Here is a 17,855-nt window from a genome sequence, read left to right as displayed (position 1 = left end):
GCAGTGGCTATACGTATTGAGTTTGCATGGTAAGGTTTTGGTGCCAGGAGGGCTACAGGGGTGGCTTCTGCAAGAAGCTGCTAGAAGCTTTCCCTTATGTCTGACAGAGCCACTGCCAGCCAGCTCCAAGCCAGACCCACCACTGGCCAAGGCTAGCCCATCAGTGACAGTGGTAACACCTCTGAGATAACATAGTTAACAAGGGGGAAAAAAAACAACTGTGCAACTGCAGCCGGAGAGGGGAGTGAGAATATGCAAGAGGAACAACTCAGCAGACACCCAGGTCAGTAAAGGAGGGAGAGGAGGTGCTCCAGATGCTGGAGTAGAGATTCTCCTGCAGCCCGTGGTGAAGACCATGGTGAGGCAGACTGCCCTGCTGCAGCCATGGAGGTCCACGGTGGAGCAGAGGACCCCACGCCGGAGCAGGTGGATGCCCGAAGGAGGCTGTGACACCATGCTGGAGCAGGCTCCTGACGGGACACCTGTGGACCCATGGAGAGAGGAGCCCACGCTGGAGCAGGTTTTCTGGCAGGACTTGTGACCCCATGAATGACCCACGCTGGAGCAATCTGTTTGTGAAGGGCTGTACCCCATGGGAGGGACCCACATTGGAGCAGTTCATGAAGAACTGTAGCCTGTGGGAAGGACTCACATCAGAGGACTGTCTCCCATGGGAGGGACTCCACGCTGGAGCAGGGGAAGAGTGTGAGGAGTCCTGCCCCTGAGGAGGGAGGAGCAGCAGAAACAATGTGTGATAAACTGACTGCAACTCCCATTCCCTGTCTCCCTGCACTGCTGGGGAGGAAGAGGGAGAGAATTCGGGACAAAGTTAAGCCTGGGAAGAAGGGAGGGGTTGGGGGGAAGGTGTTTTACGATTTAGTTTTTATTTCTCATTATCCCACTCTGATTTTGATTCGTAATAAATTAAACTAATTTCCCCAAGTCGAGTCCATTTTGCCCGTGACTGTAATTAGTGAGTGATCCCCCCCACCCCGTCCCTGTCTCAACCCACCAGCCTTTTGTTACATTTCCTCTCCCCTGTCCAGCTGAGGAGGGGGAGTGATAGAGCAGCTTTGGTGGGCACCTGGTGTCCAGCCAGGGTCAACCCACCACCCTATGCCATGAGGCAGAATGGTCCTGCTGATTACTCACAATGAGAATACTCTCAAGACACAACGGCTTATTTGAAAACTCCTGATGAGGGAAGTTTGCAGAAAGTCTGAATGAAGAGCAGTATCAAATGATGAATCGATGTATTTGTTCTCCCGCTGAACAGATCCTGAAAAATGTCTGGGCCAGGCAAAACGCTGGGCTGGGTCACAGCTCACTGCTAGAGACTTCTTTTTTCTCTTCCTGCCCGGCTGGGACAGTTTGGAAATCCTTAAGCTCTTCTTTGTCTTCCTGAATCTCCACCTTGTTCCTCTTGGCCATGATCCTGTTGATTTCCATGAAGGTTTTGTTCTTCGTCTCAGGAACAACAAAGAAGATGTAAATCATAGTGGCAAGGCAAACGCCACAGAAGAGGAGGAAGCAGTAGGACCCCAGTCCAGCCTAGGGCAACGAAAGAAGACAGAGCCGGGATCAGGGGAATACTCCAGCTGCGTACATTTCATGATTTGGATACGTTGAACCCTCCAATAGCTATAAAAAAAGCAGCAACAGTGATGTGCACATATTTTAAGCTGAACAACTAGAAGTTAGGGGTGGTTCTAGATTCTATCTTCTCATATCACCACCGTGGATTTATTGGAAACCACCATGGATTTACTGGAAAAGGAGGGCAAGGATCTGTTACATAAATCAAACTAAACTCAACAGCTCCCTTTGCACAAGCTAAAACCAGCGCCTGTAGCAGTTCATGGGTCATTACAACTGGGGATCAGTTTGAACTGGTGACCTAGAGAACAAATGCTAACATTGGCTCCCTGAGACACACACCCCACCCCCATCCCTCCATGGAAAACAGGGAGTTGGCAATCTTTTCCATGCTCCTGAATTGAGGATCAGACATTCACCTGGAAAAATAACTTATTTTAAAGCATGTGCAACAGACAGGTGTGAAAAAAATGCTGTTTAACATCAGTTTCTTGCCCTTAATATATAATCCTGCATACAGGTACTGGGAACCAACTTGGGCTCTCAGGATTAAAAAGGCTCCCTAAGAACACAGAGGTGAAAATACTAGTTTTAAGCCGAAGTCTTGCCCTGTTGTGCGACTTCATCTTACCTCCAGGTAGAGGAACACAAGCCCTACGGTGAAGTTGCATAGCCAGTGCACAGACCCACCCACCATGAACGCTGCGGGCCGGGATGACTGCAGGAACATCTCGGTGATCATCACAAAGGGAATCGGACCTGGAAGGTAGTTGCATATTTGAAAATCCTGAAGGCATTTCCCCTACTCTGAATTCCTAGATTACTACGTTTGTTTCAGTGGTAGGCAGTGGTTCCTAAACTACTAGTGTTTAGAAACACTGAATAAACCAAATAAGGGATTAAATTAAAAAAAAAATAAAAGAACACAACACAGCAATCATCCTCTTCTCTCCTATGGCTGCACCTTAGCCATAAACTCATCTCCAGCATAAATTGTAAAATAATATTCATAAACACAAACTGTCTCTCCAGAGAGCATCCTATGAGCAGCAACTAAGCAAGTCATTGCTTCTTAAAAAAAGAACAACAAAGAAACAGCCCAACACATGCAGGTGTTGGAAAAGCAATTGATGGACCAAGCTCTCAGGCCCGCACCCTGCACTGCCGCCCTGCGGCACCGTCAGCGGGAACAGACCGTGTCCTCATTAACGGGGTCAGGCCACAGGTCCAGCTGACCTGGCGTTCCCCCTCCAGCCACCTCCCTGTCCCCGGCGCTTGAATGTGCCTGATGGCATAAATGGAAAAGCAAAGGTTGTGTGTAATTCTGTCTGCCAGTGAAAGCTCCACAGGAGTTTCAAAACCACATTGCTGCATCCAGCAAGGGTCTTGCAGGGCTTTCCAAACTAAACAGAGTGCTCTACCGCACGGAGAAGCTGAGTCAGGACAAAGCCTTTCCAACAGCCACGTTCATCTGCACATCTCCCTTCTGCACAGCGATCTGCAGGGCCAAGCGTAAGTAATTTCAGTTGCTTCCAATGAGATTTGCTGCCTACAGATGCAAGCATGCAACATCTCTGCCCAGGTGGTGGGGCTCACTATCTCAGCCTAGTTTTGCTCCAGATCTTACTGGGGGAATCTCAGGCACAAGCACAATCGTGCCTTTGCTTTTCCTCTTGAAAGCCAGATGCTCTCCTGCCTCACGGACACAGCCAGCCAAGAACTGGGATATAAATAAGCCTAGCTGACAATCAACAAGGTGTATAGCCACGCAGAGAGGAAATTTGATCTCCTTGGATTAGCTCCACAAAGCCTTTGATTTGAAAGTGAACATAACACTCGGCTTTACCCAACTTGTGGAGGAGACTGGGCTAGACTGTGCATACTTACTGGCTCCAATAGCATGTCCGATGATGTAAAGAATGACGCACACAATGCTGAGGTAAGACATCCATGAAACAGTGCTCTGTGAAGAATTCAATCACAGGTTAGATGTGGTTCCTATCTGAACATCACCAACACATTCAAGGCACTATTTCCAGCAAGATCTGTAGGCATTCTAAAGCCAGTGTCACCCTCCATTGCCAGATATTGTCCATACTTAGCCACGAAAATCATTGCTTGGGTGTGATCCTTGCTTCCAACACATGGATGCAACAGGTATTATGAACATGACATACTGGAAGTTGTATTCAGACAAGTAAGATTACAGCTTTTCCTGGGCTTACTTTAGGTAGATATACAAGTACAGAGACTTTCCATACTGTCCTCTACCCCTCAGGGTGTAGAAGCAACTTCAAAATATACCAGTGACCCGTTCCCTGGAAGGTCCAGACACACAGGAGTAGGATCACCTGAGCCATTTAACTACACACCTGGAGATTGAGGGCCAAAGTTAACACTGCACAGGAGACACAGCACAATCCAAAGCCAGCGAGGAGAAGGATCCTTCTCCCCAGGGATTCCACAATGAAAACCTGAAAGAGACAGAAGAGGGTGAGAAACCGAAACCAGACACCTGGGGCACAGCACTTCTTATCCCAAAATTTATTAAGGTAGGCTTTGTCTTTTAAGAAATTCAGTGACATTTACACCATCTACTGATGGATTGTGGGCATGAAGTCACCCAGGAACCGCAAAAAGTTGGATATGTCAATAACACAGAGAACAGGCAGGCCATTCTTCAGCACCCAGTCCCAGTGAGAACTGCGCAGAAGCCCTGCATGGTAACACTGGACAGCAAAAAAGGGCATATCAGCCTGGAGACCAGAGACTGGAAACTTCTGAGGCATATGAGAAATCGTCATGATTAATCACTTTGATTAACGTAGCTGCCTTCAACCAAGTGCAGGGCATGGATTGTGCAAAGCAGTTCAGAGTACGCGTAAATAACATAACCGAATTCCAACAGCGATGGATAGGGGAGACTGGACAAGCTATAACTCAAAAAGCCCTAGCAGAAACTTACAGCTAGCAAAGTCATGACGACATTGACGGCGCCTATGGACACAGTGACATACTGAACGTTGTTGCTGTCCACACCTGCGAACTCGAAGATTCTGTCTGCGTAGTAGAAGACCTGCAGCAAAATCACAGCTGTGTTGACATGTGGCCGAATGCAGAACACAACTCATTTTGGCTGCTTTTACATCCTGGACCTGGTGCACAGAGCCTGAGGACTGAATTCTTTCATTTCTGGAGACATTGGTGTCTGGATCCAGGCATGAGCACCTTACTTTAAAAACGTCCAAACCATCCCTAACAGGATAGCTTGACTGTGCATTTAGCATGTGTGTACTGGATTTGGTCCTGGCCAGGGTCAACCCACCACAACGTGACGCAGACCAGTGTCCCTGAGGAAGGCATACTCCTGTGTCCCAGGTTCTAGCTCCTGTGTCAGCACTGCCCCACATCACCCCCTCTGAAGTCCCATCCCTTTATCACTGGCCTTTCTCACATGCCCTCCCAACTCACCGCATTAATCCCAGAGAGCTGCTGGCCCATCATCATGACAATGATAGAGATGAGCTGCCACCGCAAGCCTCTGAAGGTGAACAGGCTGAGTACAGAGAATTGACCCTCTTCCTTCTCTGATCGATCTTCTTGGCGCATTTCTGCTATCTCATCATCCACATCATCCCAGCCTCTCAGCTTCTTCAGAGCTAGTTGGGAGAGGAAGGTAAGTTATGGATCCCAGAAAGCAGGTCTACAGGGAGCTCTTCCGATTCAAATCAAGACAGAACACCACATCAGCCTTGGGAGCAGCGCTTCCACAGTGGGAAGTCAAGGATTCACACATGCAGAGAAAGGAGCAATTCCATCCACCAGCAACATGTCAATGGAGAATTTCACACTCACTTGCTTCACTGGTGATTGCTGTCAGTCATGGCCCACAGTCAGATCTATCCCATTCCACCTCCCCTTTCATTAAACAATGATGCTGTACCTTTCCGAGCTTGCTCTTCATTGCCCTTTTGTATCAGCAGATATCTGGGACTCTCAGGGAAAAAGGGCAATATAAGGAGCTGAATTAGCGATGGGATCCCAGTGAGCCCCAGCAGCACAGGCCAGCCTGTAACAAGTGAGACAAGACGACAACTGTGAGAAATCTTTCCTCAATGGAGCCCACAGAAAAGTCCCAAGCCAGGGCTTTACCTTTAGCATTCCCAAGGATGCTGTTGAGACCAAGGATCTGAGCTATAAGGATCCCAACAGTGATGAAGAACTGGGGTACTACCCCAGTAGCACCTCTCAGATTTTTGGGGGATATTTCTCCAAGGAACATGGGAACCACATTGGAAGCCAGACCTAGTAATTAGAAAACAATGTTAGACACGCAGCAGTCTGACATCAGCACACTCACCATCTTCAGTAAGATGCCTTTTTCATATGTGAGGCCAAAATGACCCTGCTGGACTACAGGACATATGGAAACCTCACACTCAAGTCCTTCTGCTCCAGTTAAAGATTTAATGTCATCTTCTGGCCAGTGAATAAGCTGTGTATATTTTCCTCACTTCAGTGAAATATGGGATGAAAAACACATGGCATTGGTTCACTCAGTAGGTGGAGAGGTACAAAATCCATCACTGCACCTAGTGCCCTCAGAAAGGCCCAGGAATCTAGCTTTCTCCAGAAGCCATTAGAAAAAGGACTTTGTCCCACTACATATCTATTCGTAAGAAATGCTGTCCCTTCGCCAAAGCTGTCAATATTACACTCATATCTTAAGACTGAAATTGTCTCTGTGACTAAGCTGCAGAGGCATTCCCATGATGGAGCTAACTCAAAGAGCCTGGAGGTTTCACCCATTTCAACTGAAACACAGCAAGGAAACAACCATATCTGCATGATGGGCCTTCGGAACAAACTGCCCACCTTCTGGTGCTTTGAGGGTCTAGCTTATTAACTGCTCAGCAGCACAGAATTTTAGGAGCCCAAGAAGGCTAGCAGTAGCCTGTCATGCCTACAGAGCTGGCAGATGATCTGGGGCTCTCAGTGTTCATCTTCCTAAAAGCAGCTTTCTCCCAGGAGGGTCTGTCAAGTACTTCAACAAAATAGAAAAGAAGAAAAAGAAGAATTGCAAAGAAAAATTGTGTTCTACTTTGGGTTTGGAAACAAACTCAAAGTGTAAGGGAGTAATTTTTATCTCCTCTAAAACAAGAAAAGAAATCAGTGTCCAGACTAGCTGATGTGACTTCTTGCTGACTTTTACAAATTCACTTCTCCTTTAATTGCTTGGCAGCATTTAACAGAGAGCTTTGCTGGTTTGAGGTCTCTTATGGGTAGCATGCTGGAGTAGATATTTCTACTCGAATAGGACTCTAAGGACACAGGTTATTTTGAGGAACATTGCATGATTACCCACAGTAACCCGAGAGCTGCCAGCTCCTGTGCTTACGCTGTAAATCCTGGCATGCAAAACCCAAACTCCTGGAGTCAAATGACCACGAGACTCTTATCTTACATTTCTAAAGTCCCTAGCCTACAGGAGCTTGGAGTTACAAAGGTGATCAAGCTGTTGTCTGAAAGCTAAAAAGCACAGAAACAAGTATTAAAGAAACTAGAAAACATTATAAGACTAAACTCATGAGATGTAGCATTTTAAGTTTGTGCTGGCTTAAAACGTCCCTTAGTATTTCGTCAGAGAACCAGCAGCTGCCAGGCTTAGGAGAGTTAAAAGCCAAAACCAAACCATTAGGCTAGCCACGTTTCCTGCCCTAGCTCATCTACTGCGATTGCTGCATGCCACAGACCAAGCTGTTTGCCTATGTTAGTTTCTTGTTTTCTCATTTTATCTTCACAGGATATCCCATCTCGCTAATAAACCATGGAGCATGTCAGTCTTGCTAGCCCAAAGCCAAGTAACTGAGCCTAAACGTTCTTTAGACCCTTATCACCCTGGCTCTGCACACACTCAGCACAGCACTGCACGGGGTACCCCGCCGTTCCGGGTGTCTGTTGCTTCCGTATTACTGTAGCTCTAATACAGTCACTTCTACCAGCAACTCACATACACCCTTTTCCTTGGCTTCCCACTATCTTTGCAATAAATCCAGTGGCTCTGAACCCTTAGCACTCCCTTTTAATGTTTCTTTTCTCCTGCAGGAAGAACAGGCAGTTCCAGGACTGAATTACTGGAGATGGCCTTGTCTCCAATGACTTTGACTTAGAAGGATTATTCTGTTTCTGATTGTGTAAAAAAAAAAAAAAGAAGAAAAAATGAAAAAGACAAAAGGCCAGGCCATCTGCTTTAAGATACCTGGGAAAACAGATTATCATCAGCATGTTTCCTGGCTGTTAGAACTCCAGAGCCTAGCAGATGCTTATTGCAGAGGATAGTTGCACCTAGACACACATCTCTGTACATTTTAAATCCCGGTCTCGTTTACTAGAGATCTTTAGTACTTCTGCAACATGCAGATGACAACTGTTGTTCGAGCAAGTACAGCATTGTTATGCAGATGTATGGTTAAAACCGTGCTACCTGTGAAATCGTCTGTTGTGAGAACAAAAAACCTTTACATAGCTAAGAAAATACTTATTGGTCTCCCTTTACCATCCAACCTCTCACTTACCAGCGTATATTCCCATGATAACACGTGAAAAGATGATTACTTCAAAGGTTTTTGCTATCTCTGAGGTTCCCATAAGGAGTGCAGCAACAATGGAGAAGATGTTATTTATCAGCAAAGTGCCCTTTCTGGAGAGTAATAGAGAAGGAAACAGATTCAGTTTATTTTTTCTACGGCTCCAATAGCAGATAGATTCCTGCAGTGTTATACTGCCCAAAACTCAAATGAATCACCATCTCAAACTCTAATCAGAGAAAATTGTTATTTGTCCCCTTTTTCCTGCAGGGAATGAAAGCTTTAAGAAAAAAATGAAGTTTCTCAGGAAACCCAAGCAGCAAAAGCTGGGCCTGACCTCAGATTCCAGCCCAGGACTTTCATCATTGCTTTGTACCTGGCTCAGTACCCAGCAGATAGCCTGGCCTTGACCGTGACCATATTGAAACTATAGAAATTCTTCTACACATGGGAGATGACACGTATTTCTAAATCCAGCAACTCATCACCAGCCCATCTGCCTTACAATCAAGGTGTGTGTGACACTATCATTCTCCTGATGGGCTTGGTGAGCTGGAGTGACTGGTGAGGCAAGTCTTATCTGAACCCAGCAAACTGTTGGTGAAGGATGTTAAACGTACCGGCCACAATTGTTGACCAGAGGCCACACCATGAGGGACCCAAAGAAACCACCCAGAGGGTACATGGACACAGTAAGAGACCAGAGGAACGTCAGGAAGCTACTGTCCATAGGCACTCCATTTCTGTTGAAGTAGGTTTGGTTGTAAAAGTCTTGCATGTACTGGAATGAAACACAGAGCATGTTTAGCACACTAAGTAAGATTTTCATGCTGTAAAAGCTAGTTAACAACAAACGCCATAAAGCTTTAAATTAATGTCTTGATAAAAAGCAGAACAGCTGAGGTGGAAGATGAACGCTAGAGAGGGATGGAGAAGCCTGGAGTAGATAACTTACTGCAAGTCATCCTGCCTTATAGGATTTGCCTGGTTCTCAGAAGGGAAGGCATTCCTCATGCCCCATCTCAGCCGGGCACAAAGTCCGAACAGCAGTGTTATATGCCTTAACAGCCCCCCTTTCCTTTCCTGGGGAACCACTTCTCACCAGGTGCCTGGTGATTCAAAGCACAAAGTACAGGCATCTGCCCACAAACATCCATAATGTTACGTTCCTGCCCTGTTTTGCATGTAAATCTACTCTCAGGTCATGGTCCACTCCACAGTCCAACCTACCGGCGCTGGAGAATTGATCACAGACACGTTGTAGCCATACTGGAAAGAAGATCCAAACCCAGATATCAGTGCTACCATTGCAAGCAGAAGTGTCATCTTCTGCAGAGAGGAGAGAAAACAGACAAAAACACCTTAGAAGCAGGTTTGGCTTTAGGCATAAATAGCTTTCAGTAAAAATAAATACCCTAAGACTTGCCTTGTGTGTTTTTCACTTCATGTTACTGTATAAAGAAAGCTCAATGGGTTGTTTTCATTATAACTCATTTTGTTCTGCTTGATTTGCACATAGTCATTACGGTAATTCATTCCACTCTTTCCTGGCACTGATGGATCATTTGGATGATGAATAATTTTTAAGTTATCCTTCTTAAAATACCACCCCCCAGGGAAAACGGTTGTATGCAATTATTCTTTCTCCAACATGCAAATTGGTTAGTTAAATAACACAGGATATTGGCACAAGAAAGCTTTAAATAGGAGAGATTTTACGTGAAGTGGCAAAATCTCTTTCCTGTTCATTTGTTCTGTTTTCACATGCTGGCTCGTTCTGCCTCCCACATTTCAGGATCAAGCTGTTTATGGATCTAATCCGATTGCTATTGAAGCCAATTAGAACTTATCCAAGTAGCTCAGTGAGGGCTTGGTTGTGGGGTATAAGAGCAGCACTTTGCAGTTAAACAGAAGAGTGAAACTGCCATCTGGAGTGGGATCAAACACCAGCCCTGTTTGCAGGTACACAGTCCTCAGGGTTACAAGCAACTTGCTTTTCACCATTTAGTTGCTATTCAGCCCTCAGGCTGGCCCTACTGCATTGACTGAGCTGTTCTGGGTTTTTTTGGTTTATAGCTTACTAATATATCTCGTTGCTGCTACATTGATAAAATAATTTTTCACTGACATGTATCATTCTGTCACCACCATTAGCTTTAACGTCTGAAAGGTTTTATGTTCCAACACTCAACTCAGGTCTTACATGAAGGATGTGCCATTTCCCTAATCCAGCATTTGTCCAAATAGCTGCCAGTACTCCCTGTATTCCTTATATTCCTCAGCAGCTCTAGCAGCTCATCTACAGAGATCTGCAGAGTTTAAGGCACTGCAGGAGATAAAAATTCAAGCCAATTTCAGACTAAGGATTAGGAGGACGCTGAGGCTTCCAGACACATTTTCGAGAAGTAGACTGTTGACGTTCTCTCGTTGGTGATGAAAAGCAGGCAAAAGCAGGCTGCCTTGCTCTTATTAAACAAATCAGAGAAGCTGAAGAGAGCCACTGGTGTTAATTATTCACATTCAGCACTTTTAGAAAACCACTGGCATACATGAGCATTGCATTGTGCAAGATTCCACAAAAATGCTGCTGGGAAAGGCAGCCCCCATCCAGAAGCATCTGCAGCCTAAAAGCGGTCTGAAAGTAGCAAAGAAAACTCACACACAGAAGGAGAAATCACACAGAAGTTACACGGCGGGTCAGCTGCAGACAGAGAGAAAGTCAGGAGTCAGGAGACTCAGTGCAACGCTACGCTGCATATAGACATAAATTGAGTTCAGGAACATATGTATCTCTGCTCTCCCTACGAGAGAAGTCGTGGATATGTTAGCCCAAAAGATCTTGGTCATCTCCTTCCTCTAAAAGGACCTGCAAATCTCAGAGTTTGCTTTGTATCTCCACGGGAGACTGAAGTTGGAAGTACAGAGTCCGATATACTTACCCCCTTTGGACTTTCATTGTTGTTGGGGCTCTCCTCCTTCTTTCCTTTCAACTTCATTTTGGTGTTTGAATCACGGACGCCAAGTACAGGCTTTTATAGCCAAAAGAGTCCACGCAGGGGATGGCAACGCCCTACGCAGGAAAAAGTCCCCTGCTGCGACTTTTCAGAAAAGATCCAATCAACGACAAGCTCTATCAGCCGAAGTTGTTTTCCAAATCGTTCCCTTCTCTACGTGACTCCCTCGTGTCTGCTCTTTCTTTTCCTTGTTCAAGTCTCTCACTGCTGGATCAGATTTCTTTTGCCAGATCCTGACTCAAAACAGAGGCGCTGCCTAGCTACAGGGGAAACAGGCTCATCTGTCCAATTAGAAGGGGCAGACTTATCGGAAAAGCTGCTAAATGAGCTGTTTTCCCCCAGCTGTATATGCACAGACCATGTGAGTCTGTAGCCGCTCCTTCACGTTGCAGCTCACGGGCAGCTGTGGATGGCACAGCTGGACCGGCTGCCTGGCAACTGCCGCATTCTATGGAAATCGGGGCATTCTGTGGAAGCTGCCTTGGCAACGGAGAGAGGTTTTGCCACGGGCCACCGCGATAAAACTGAACGGCATTAACCCTCCTGCAGCCGCACATCGCGTATCTGCCCCTGGGCTGCAGCACTGCTCGCTGTCCTACCTTGCACCCACCAACTTGCTCAGGGCACTTTGGCAGTTCGCAGGGAAGAGGTTCAGCCTCCCAGATTTGTATTTTTGACAGGGCACAAAACACACTGGTTTTCCACCAAAGCACGTGGGTTCCTTTTCCTCTACGTGCAAGGTATTCCACGTGTTGCTAGCTTAGTATTAACCTCCTACACTATGAGACTACTTTGAACAGTACAGGACTTGGTTAATAGTCAACTACAATTTCTAGAGTTTATCAGAGAAATGCAAAGTTCAGATACCTCCAGCAGCCAGAGAAACTGGAATCAAACTTTCTTGTTATCAATCCCTCTGTCTTTAACAGCCAGCTTGAAAAATTGCATCCTTTTTAGCAACAGCAGCTGTTCACGTGTTTCATGCATTCTTAGAATGGCTGCAGTCTCACTCCAGATGAAAGCATCTTACTCTAAAAATAGGAAGGGGAACAGATCCCTGTTGCTTTCAGAGTAGTGCAACTTACTCTCTAGACTTCTTGTTGTTTGACTTTTATTGCATTTGTTCTAAGTTAACATCCTCCAGGACTCTGTTTGCTAGGATACCTTGACAGTGGATCACACCTCAAGAACACTCCTGTGTCTTTCAGGAACAACTCCTGCTTCATAGTCCCACCTGTCACATAGGGTCTTAAGTGAACAGAGGTGCAAACCAAAACATTCATTTCACCCGTAACTCATCTTCCTCTACCTTTCTCTGCATTCCCATTGAGAGAATGCAGGTAGCTGGCACTAACAGACACTCTGAGCTAGCTCAGGTTTTCCCATTCTGCCTTCAAACACTGCTCAAAGCACCTTGAAACAAATACAAATGGGACAGGTGACAGCTCACTCAGCAACTAGTTACTTTCACAGATCTTCATCCAGAAGAGGGAAAATAGAGAGTGAGCTATTCTGCCCAGGTGTGGGGAAGTTGCAAGGAGGAAAAACTTCTTTCATGAAATTCCTTTTCTTTAAAGACAGTACCATTCTTCTGGGAGCTCATGGCAGAAAGACAGCCACTCTGATACTCTAAGAACCGGGAATTCTCTATCATGGTCCTTAAACTCCTTCTCTAAACTTGAAGAAATAATCTTGGCACCTACTGAAATCAAACAGGACGCGTATGTTTATTATCAGAAATCCTTTATCAGCATAAAAGTTTGCTTATGGCAGCAGAATGGTTTGAATATTTGTCAATCACAGCAAGAATCTGGTAACAACATCCATAAGGTAGTACTTGGCACTGGAATGATCTTGGAAGAGATCGACGAATGGAGACAGGATGGTGAATGAACTTCTCCTTGGACTTTCAAAGCAATTGCAGGGGTATAACTGTCAACAGTTGCGATCATGTTGGACTTGGGCAAAGAACAAAGGCAGTAACAACAGAGCCAATTTTACAGGCATTTTACAAGCACGTTTTCAATTTCAGCTACAGCACATATAAAGCTTCTTACATCTGTTCTTCTCCCAGAGTGCACTTGCCTGAAGACATTAACTCATCTCTCTTTTCTCGTCTGCACTTGTCCACCGCATGATAAGAGCTCCCATGCACGTGTGCAGGGATCTATTTACATTTAGTCCAATTGTCTGTGCTTAAAGCTGGATCCTATGAAATCCTGATATCTTTTGCAAAAATCATTAAGAGGGGAAGCTTAGTTTCCAGGAGAATAAATCTGCTGGAGAACATTAGCAGTCAGCTATAGAAAAGTGATGGCTGGATTACGAGCTGGCAGTCAGCCATGCTGCAGTGTGTTGATCACAATGCTTGCGGGTAAGGAGACTTATCAGCAGACATCCCACAGTGTATGTCCAAAAGAGTGACATTAGAAGCCTTTCCATCTGCATTTTGGGAAGGAATTGCATGTTCAGTCAAGGGTAATCCAGTATTATATGCAATATACTGAGCTACAATCGGGGCCTCAAGGTGAAACCATAGTTTAAGTAACAAACTATTTGCCTGCAAATAAGTCATCACAGATACTGCTTTCTTAGCTGCATAAATGGCTTCCAGCCAATTAAGTAAGAGGTAGATGCAGCAGTCTGAACCCCTAGCAATAGGAAAGGGGATTGCTGGATAAATAAGCACACTCTGCAGGCAAACAGTAGCAGACATGAAGCTCTGGAACCGAGAAGTAAATGAGACCCTATTTTCATCACACAAAGGCAATGCTAGGTAGCATCCTGTCAACCACTTTCCTTTTCCATTGCTGCCTTTGGAGACCATCTTAGAAGAGCCTCAGCTACACAGATGCATCCTCAAAATAAAAACAAAAGGAGCAGACAGATCTGTAAACCTACCATGTAACCATCTGTTAAGCTGGTCAGGGAACTATCTGGTCAGGGAACTATCTGGTCCTTTCTCTATTGGCAGGGCTGTGTGACCCAGAAGATGTTTCAGAAAGTGTTGGAATATGTGGACGTTAAATCTCCATCTGCACTTTGTTCAGCAGAAGCACCTGACAGTCAAAATACCCACACTGTCCTCTCAGACCTTAGTTGGCTCATTTTTCTATCTGGGACAGAAATACCAACTGTGCCAGCCAAGACCTGCCTTTTGCCAGCTCATGCCACTCTGCACCGATTTCTGTGGTTCCCCACAGGGTTGCACAGACTACAAGATTCGTGGAATTCAGTGCAGCACAGACTTTTACACTGCTTCTGAGTAGAAGTGACTTGTATTACGCAACCATAAGTCTTGCAAGCATTAAGTTTGGCAGCGTTAGAGTACTCCAGTGTCATCTCTGCAACTCTTCTTCATGATGAGAAGAGAATACAGTAGCAGCACAACCAGAAATTACTTCTCTAAGGCGCTCCTCTGCTTTAACAACAAGATTTATCCTTTTCTTGTAAACAGATGATTCGTTAAACACAACTTCTACATCTTAAGGTAAAATCAACATCATCCAAATCCTCCTGTACTACAGAGCTTTGGTTAACTCCTAGAGCCAGAGATCATCTGGCACAATTAGACTCAAGTCTTCAGAAGAAGACAAAAACGGAAAAAAGGAGAATAGGATTTTGCAATGACCAAATCAGTATAAACAGTACTGATAAGCAGTATAACAGCAGTGATAGTATAAGTGACAGGCGAGCTCACCAAGTTCTAACCTACTCCTGCCTGGGGAAAGAGCACGGACAAGCTTCCTCCAGCTGTTACAGCCCTTTGCTCTTTATTCTCATCAATCCAGAGCTGCATCTCACTCCTGCCTCCTTCACACAGCCCACTCTCCTCCACTCAATATTTTCATTGCAGGCTTGTACTTCTTTATTCAGTCAGTCTTAAAACTTCCAACTCCATTTCCAACCACCACAAGTCCTTCTCATCTTTCCAGCCCAGTTTCCTTCCAGCTCTTGCTATTTAACAAGCTCTGCTCTTTGCAGATGTAGATTTTCTTATTTCCCCTCCTCAGGCTCCACTCCCATAGTCCATAATAGGCAGCCAGCACCCTCCCCACACATACAGCTCTTTCTATCTTTATACACTTGAAACCTCTATGAACCTCAAATACTCCCAAGAATTACTGGAAACCAGCACACAGCTCAGCTCCCTGCCCTTCGTTCTGACATCAACCCTTAGTCCATGTGTTGAAGCTCCTACACTCAGTGTGGTCTAAGTAGCAAAGACATGCTCAGGGATGGCAATATTTAGGATAGAGAAACCGAAGAGCAACTCTCCAGGAGAAAGTAACATTTTTCTCCAAGGCTTGCCATGCAGTCAGAAGACAGAGTGTTGACACAAAGCACGTGTCACAAGCCCCCCCCGACAGAGCAGCCAAAATACTGCAAGGAGCCTTCAATCGCTTCTAACACTGCAGAACAAAGCAAGCTTCCCTCTGCTTGCTGTCTTCAGCATCTGGACTCCTTTCCTCGCCTACCCAGATCAACCAGTCAAATTTGAGGCACGTTCATAAACCACAGAAAAGCAGCTATTCCAGATGGGAAGCATTGTGCAACCCTAGCAATAGACACTGTTGCTCAATCAGTTGTGAATATTGCCACGGTCCAGCACCACTTCTTACACCAAGGGTCTTGGCTACTTCCAGCCCTGTGAGACAGCCAAAGCTGAACTTTCCTCAGAATAGATTCAATTCACATGTTGGAGTCACATGGCAGTTTACAAAGCAATACGCAACTGTCAGCCTGCCCACGCTTCAGGTTTTTTCCCCATAATGACTTAAATTTTCTCTGTTTGAGTAAGTCCTGAGATGGTACCAGCTCTCCCCAGTGTTAGTCCCAGCTACCTTACAGTCTGGCCTTATCTGGAGAAAGTGCAATTTGTAATCTCATGATTACATAGCATTTGTAATCTCACATAACTGAGAGCCACAGCCCACAAGGTCAACCAAGCCTAAGAGAAACAAAAGTCACTCATTTCTCAGAGGTCTTTTTACAATTCATAGCAATAGGCTCAGAAAAATGAACTATAACAACACATATTAATGAATAGCTTGCTCAAACTGACAAAAGGTTTACATTTCTATACGTACAAAAATGACAGGAAGAGGAATATATCTACAAATACGTAGAAAAGATTTGTCTTCCTATACATGCCTTAGTCTTCAAAGTAGTCACAAAAACCTGAAGGAAGATCTTGCAACAGTTTCTCATCCAAATTCTGAGGTGCCGAGACCTATCACAACACACTTGAACAACATCTTGGTAAAGAATAAAATTTTATTTTGTAAAAGTTGGAGAAAATGTTTTAAAACCAAGCAAGTGAGGAGCTGTAATTAAGGTAAAACGTTATCTCCACATAGCAAACAAAAACCCGTCCCCTCCCCAGCTCCAATAAAACACTCCCAAAGCAAGAACAGACTGCAGCTCCTGCTTCAGCAGAGCACATCTGGAGTTCAGAGCACACGCCAGGCATCATCTTGCTGCTGGTGAGGGCTGTCCTTGCTGGGGTCGTACATCCAGATATCCCTGAGCACCAAGGGGGTCTGCAGAGTTCAGATTTCCCCAGAAGGCAATAAGCATGCTGCCACCACAAACCCTGATGATGAACCCTGGCCACCAGGGAGAAGGAATAAAGCCATCAAGAGGAACCATCCATCCCCACCACAAAACAAGCGCATTTGCACACTATTGACCACATTCAAGTGATGAACAGGAGCCAGTCTGGAGCTCCCTGGAAGCCCTCACACACAAGGACTGAAATCCATGCCCAGGTAGTCCTATTCAGCAGTTAAAATTCTCCTATTGCCATGATATTTGTTCATCCCAGAACTCAAAATACATTTGCCTTGTCAGGCAGAAAAGCAAAACTTCAAACAATTTTTAAGATTTATAGAGGAGGGAGAGGGCAAGGAGAGAAGAAAACCAGGAAGCTGGAGTACAGCCAAACAGTATCTTCCAGAGAAACCTGAGCAAAGTTCAAGACCAAAGCAGCTGGTATCTGAACACGGAGAAGGAGCGGAACCTCTTCTGTTTGCTTGGCCACTCCAGCAGTGCTTTTCCCCAGGCTTTAGCTCCCTCTCCGGGACTCTGGCATGAACACGCACCTGCTCAAAATGAAGCACAGTTAAAATCCAGGACTGCCCCATCTTCCTGCAGCCAATGTGCACAGGTTTGCCCCAAGCCAGGACAACAGGCTTGCTGCAGCTCAAGCCGCAGGGACGTCACCCTGCAGCAGCTGAACACAGGCACGGTGGACCCATTCCTAAAGTACAGTCACATCCCCCAACCTCAGCCACCTTCAGAAACACCTGAGTTAAAATTCTCTAGCCCATGCCTGACAAGAAAGAGTTCAGAGTCATCTTCACAAACACTACGGCTGCTGGGAGAACTGTGCTCCAGCACCACCTCTGCACTTCATGCCAAAGACTGACGGGAATCTGCCAGGAGCAGCCAAGCATTTCTGTACGCCACCTCCCCTGTTATCCCATCACTGGTTATATTTAGGCTGCAGTCAGTTTCTTAGGAACTACCAACGCTTCTAAGTTCTCTGTTGGCTGTTCTTCTTCCTCTGTCCTTGCCTACATGAAGATGAGCAAAGACTTTCCACTTGTATCAGCACAGGTGCTATTACCAATACCTGCCCTTTACAAACCAGCAT

The 17,855-nt window shown here is 45.5% G+C and overlaps 1 protein-coding gene across 1 annotated transcript; it reads right to left on the bottom strand.

Moving 5' to 3' along the window:
- Positions 1-1,317: 1,317 nt before the first annotated feature.
- On the bottom strand, positions 1,318-11,179 carry LOC104383297 (solute carrier family 2, facilitated glucose transporter member 5). The gene is made up of 12 exons (XM_009991428.2): positions 11,123-11,179; positions 9,414-9,512; positions 8,804-8,964; positions 8,172-8,296; positions 5,749-5,901; positions 5,540-5,665; positions 5,068-5,255; positions 4,562-4,672; positions 3,969-4,070; positions 3,484-3,559; positions 2,228-2,355; positions 1,318-1,551 (listed from the first exon to the last, which is right to left on the bottom strand). Exons 1-12 carry the CDS (start codon positions 11,177-11,179, stop codon positions 1,318-1,320), a joined length of 1,560 nt encoding a protein of 519 aa, XP_009989730.1.
- Between the last annotated feature and the right edge of the window lie 6,676 nt (positions 11,180-17,855).

Source organism: Tauraco erythrolophus, chromosome 23, assembly GCF_009769465.1.
Source record: "Tauraco erythrolophus isolate bTauEry1 chromosome 23, bTauEry1.pri, whole genome shotgun sequence".
Lineage (NCBI taxonomy): Eukaryota > Metazoa > Chordata > Aves > Musophagiformes > Musophagidae > Tauraco > Tauraco erythrolophus.
This window is presented reverse-complemented; position numbering and strand designations above follow the sequence as displayed.

Bases quoted from the DNA above. Each gene is read 5' to 3' on its own strand.
- LOC104383297 (XM_009991428.2), bottom strand. From the start codon at position 11,179: ATGAAGTTGAAAGGAAAGAAGGAGGAGAGCCCCAACAACAATGAAAGT. The intron at 5,666-5,748 runs GTAAAGCCCTGG...CACTTGTTACAG, and splicing joins CATCCTTGGGAATGCTAAAG to GCTGGCCTGTGCTGCTGGGG. The intron at 3,560-3,968 runs GTGTGTAGTTAA...AATTCTTCACAG, and splicing joins CTTTGGCCCTCAATCTCCAG to AGCACTGTTTCATGGATGTC.